General features: G+C 43.7%; 1 protein-coding gene across 1 annotated transcript; it reads left to right on the top strand.

The window, feature by feature from the left end:
- Positions 1-1,001: 1,001 nt before the first annotated feature.
- LOC130469703 (uncharacterized) lies at positions 1,002-2,203 on the top strand. The gene is made up of 2 exons (XM_056839135.1): positions 1,002-1,413; positions 1,677-2,203. The coding sequence occupies exons 1-2, from the start codon at positions 1,002-1,004 to the stop codon at positions 2,201-2,203; spliced, it is 939 nt and encodes a 312-aa protein (XP_056695113.1).
- Positions 2,204-2,650: the final 447 nt, after the last annotated feature.

Genomic DNA, 2,650 nt, shown 5'->3' with positions numbered 1-2,650 from the left:
AGAGAACCCTAATTCTCTCTATGCCTCCATTAGAGTGTTCTTCCCTAAAGCAAACAATCTTTGAGTGACTTCTAAGCCATCGATCTCAAGACGGATCTGAACGTGTCGATGAACCAAGTAGAGGAATGACATCTGGAGTTCTTGTTCGTGTTCGTGATACATTGAACTAAGGAAAACACGCTATAAACGTAAGTATTGCTTGATTTGTACTTTATACATGATTCCTGGCTTTGGGGTTGTTCCGCTATAATGTTATGTATTTAACTGTAAACCCCTACAGTTGCAACATGATCCAAGCACAATAGTGGATGTCCATATGCCGTTGGTAAGTTTTAGAGGAAGCATCATTCGTCATATAGGTGCCATTTCACTCCTTGTTCAGATTCGATAACCTCCGCTGGTTAGGCAAAGTTCAGTCCGTTTTGTAATTATACAAGACCTCATTGCATTCAACATTATATTAAACCAACCAACCTTGAACTATATCAGAGCAATAATCATTCCTCACCTGTTACTAATGAAGCTTGTGGGAAGAAATGGAGGCATTGGCACTATTTATGGAAATCCGCAATTGGCCAGAGATTGCTATCTCACTACGCTTGACCCGGCAGCCTGGGGGGGAATGCTAAAGAAGTCGGCCATAAATACCAACAAAAAGGATAAAGAGAAAGGATATCCTTGGAAATGCCCACAGCTCACAGCGCAAATAGGCGTCCAGAGTATGTGGGGGCACACTACGACGTGGTCCTAGATCTTGAAAGGCCAGCTCGATCTGTTCCGATAAGAATTCCCCTTGATGATCCAATGGCCGCCAAGTTAGTCTGTTTGCTGCAAGAATACAAAGAGATCTTTGCTTTTACAGTGGAGGAAATGCCCGCTATTGACCTAGCCGTGGAAGTACACAAAGTAAATGTAGACGAAAAGATGAGACCGGTTCGCCAGAAGAAAGAAATTATGGTGAAGCCAGAAATCAGGCCACAACGACTGAAGTGAAGAAGCTCATGGATGTAGGCTTCATTCGGCCGAGCCAATATCCCGACTGGGTGGCCAACGTGGTTCTTGTCCCCAAGCCAAATGGAACATGGAGAATGTGCGTTGATTATACCGACTTAAACAAAGCCTGCCCCAAGGATATGTTTCCCCTGCCCATGATAGATCGGCTGGTAGGTTCTACTGTTGTCCATGCTATGATGAGTTTCATGGACGCGTACTCCGGTTTCCATCAAATCCCCATGTGGCCCGAAGACCAAGAGAAGACTTCCTTTGTTACGGTACAAGGGTTGTACTATTACAAGGTCATGTCATTTGGCCTAAAAAATGCGTCGGCCACATTTCAGCGTATGGTGAACACTGTCTTTACAAAACAGTTTGGTAGGAACATAGAAGCCTACATTGATAATATGATTGTGAAAAGTAAGCATCGGTCACTACACCTTGTCGGCTTGAGAGAAACCTATGAGACACTCTGAGCCTATCAAATGAAGTTGAATCCCAAAAAGTGCATTTTCGGGGTAAATTTCGGTAAATTTCTTGGCTATTAATAGAAGAAAGAGGGATAGAAGCAAATCCTGATAAAGTTCAAGCTGTCATCAGCATGACTTCCCCCATAATAATTAGAGATGTGCAACAACTGACGGGTTGCCTGACGACCTTATGACGCTTTCTCTCTAGGGTAGGAGACAAGTGTAGCTACTTCTTCAACACCATAAAAAAGAAAGCTCAATTTGAATGGACGGCTGAGGCGGAAGCCGCCTTCCTGCGGCTAAAGGAACATTTGCACACTTTGCCACGTCTTTTCAGTCCCCTCCAAGGAGAAGCCCTTTGCATCTATCTAGCAATTTCAGAACACTCACTCAGCATCGTCTTAATGACAGAGAAGGAAGGAATACAACTGTCCGTCTACTTTGTAAGTCATGTATTAGAGAATGCCGAGTTGAAATATCCAACGGTGGAAAAGTTTGTCCTAGCCCTATTTAGGGAGAGCAAAAAGCTGCAGCCTTACTTGTTGCCTCATCGGCTAGTAGTCTACAATGGCCAACCTCTGAAGCGACTGTTCACAAAGTTAGAGGCGGCCGGAAGAATGCTAAAATGGGCCATCGAACTCAATGAGTTTGACGTTTCATATGAGCCAAGGAAGGCGGTAAAAGGGAAGGCTTTTTCCGACTTAATTGTAGAAATGACTCGGCCCACCTTTGCTCAATGACAAAATAGTATGGACAATTTATTTGGACGGGTCCGCTACTCAAAATGGGTTTGGGCCTGGCATCATCTGTGAATCACCATAAGGAGATATATACGAATATGCCATGCGTTTTAACTTCATAGCGTTCAATAATGAAGCCGAATATGCAGCACTGCTATGTGTAGTTCAAATGTGCGAACCGGCAGGAGATGAAGAAACTTTGGCCTTATCCGACTCCCAACTAATTTCCAGTAAAGTGAATGGAAAATATGAAGCCATAGATTCTACTGTGATCAAATACTTAGAAGCCGTCCACCAAGAGATACTGCCATTGAAGAACTTTGAGGTAAGGCAGATACCGCGATATGAAAACAACAAAGATGATAGCTTATCAAAGCTGGCCATCTCAGCATCCCGCGACACCCCACATCATGTGTTATGGGAAGTAAAACATAGTAAGAGCATCGA

Source organism: Spinacia oleracea, chromosome 3 (genome assembly GCF_020520425.1).
Source record: "Spinacia oleracea cultivar Varoflay chromosome 3, BTI_SOV_V1, whole genome shotgun sequence".
Lineage (NCBI taxonomy): Eukaryota > Viridiplantae > Streptophyta > Magnoliopsida > Caryophyllales > Amaranthaceae > Spinacia > Spinacia oleracea.
The sequence above is the reverse complement of the archived record's forward strand: the minus strand, read 5'-3'. Positions and strand labels throughout refer to the sequence as shown.

Bases quoted from the DNA above. Each gene is read 5' to 3' on its own strand.
- LOC130469703 (XM_056839135.1), top strand. From the start codon at position 1,002: ATGGATGTAGGCTTCATTCGGCCGAGCCAATATCCCGACTGGGTGGCC. The intron at 1,414-1,676 runs GTAAGCATCGGT...TCTCTAGGGTAG, and splicing joins TGATAATATGATTGTGAAAA to GAGACAAGTGTAGCTACTTC.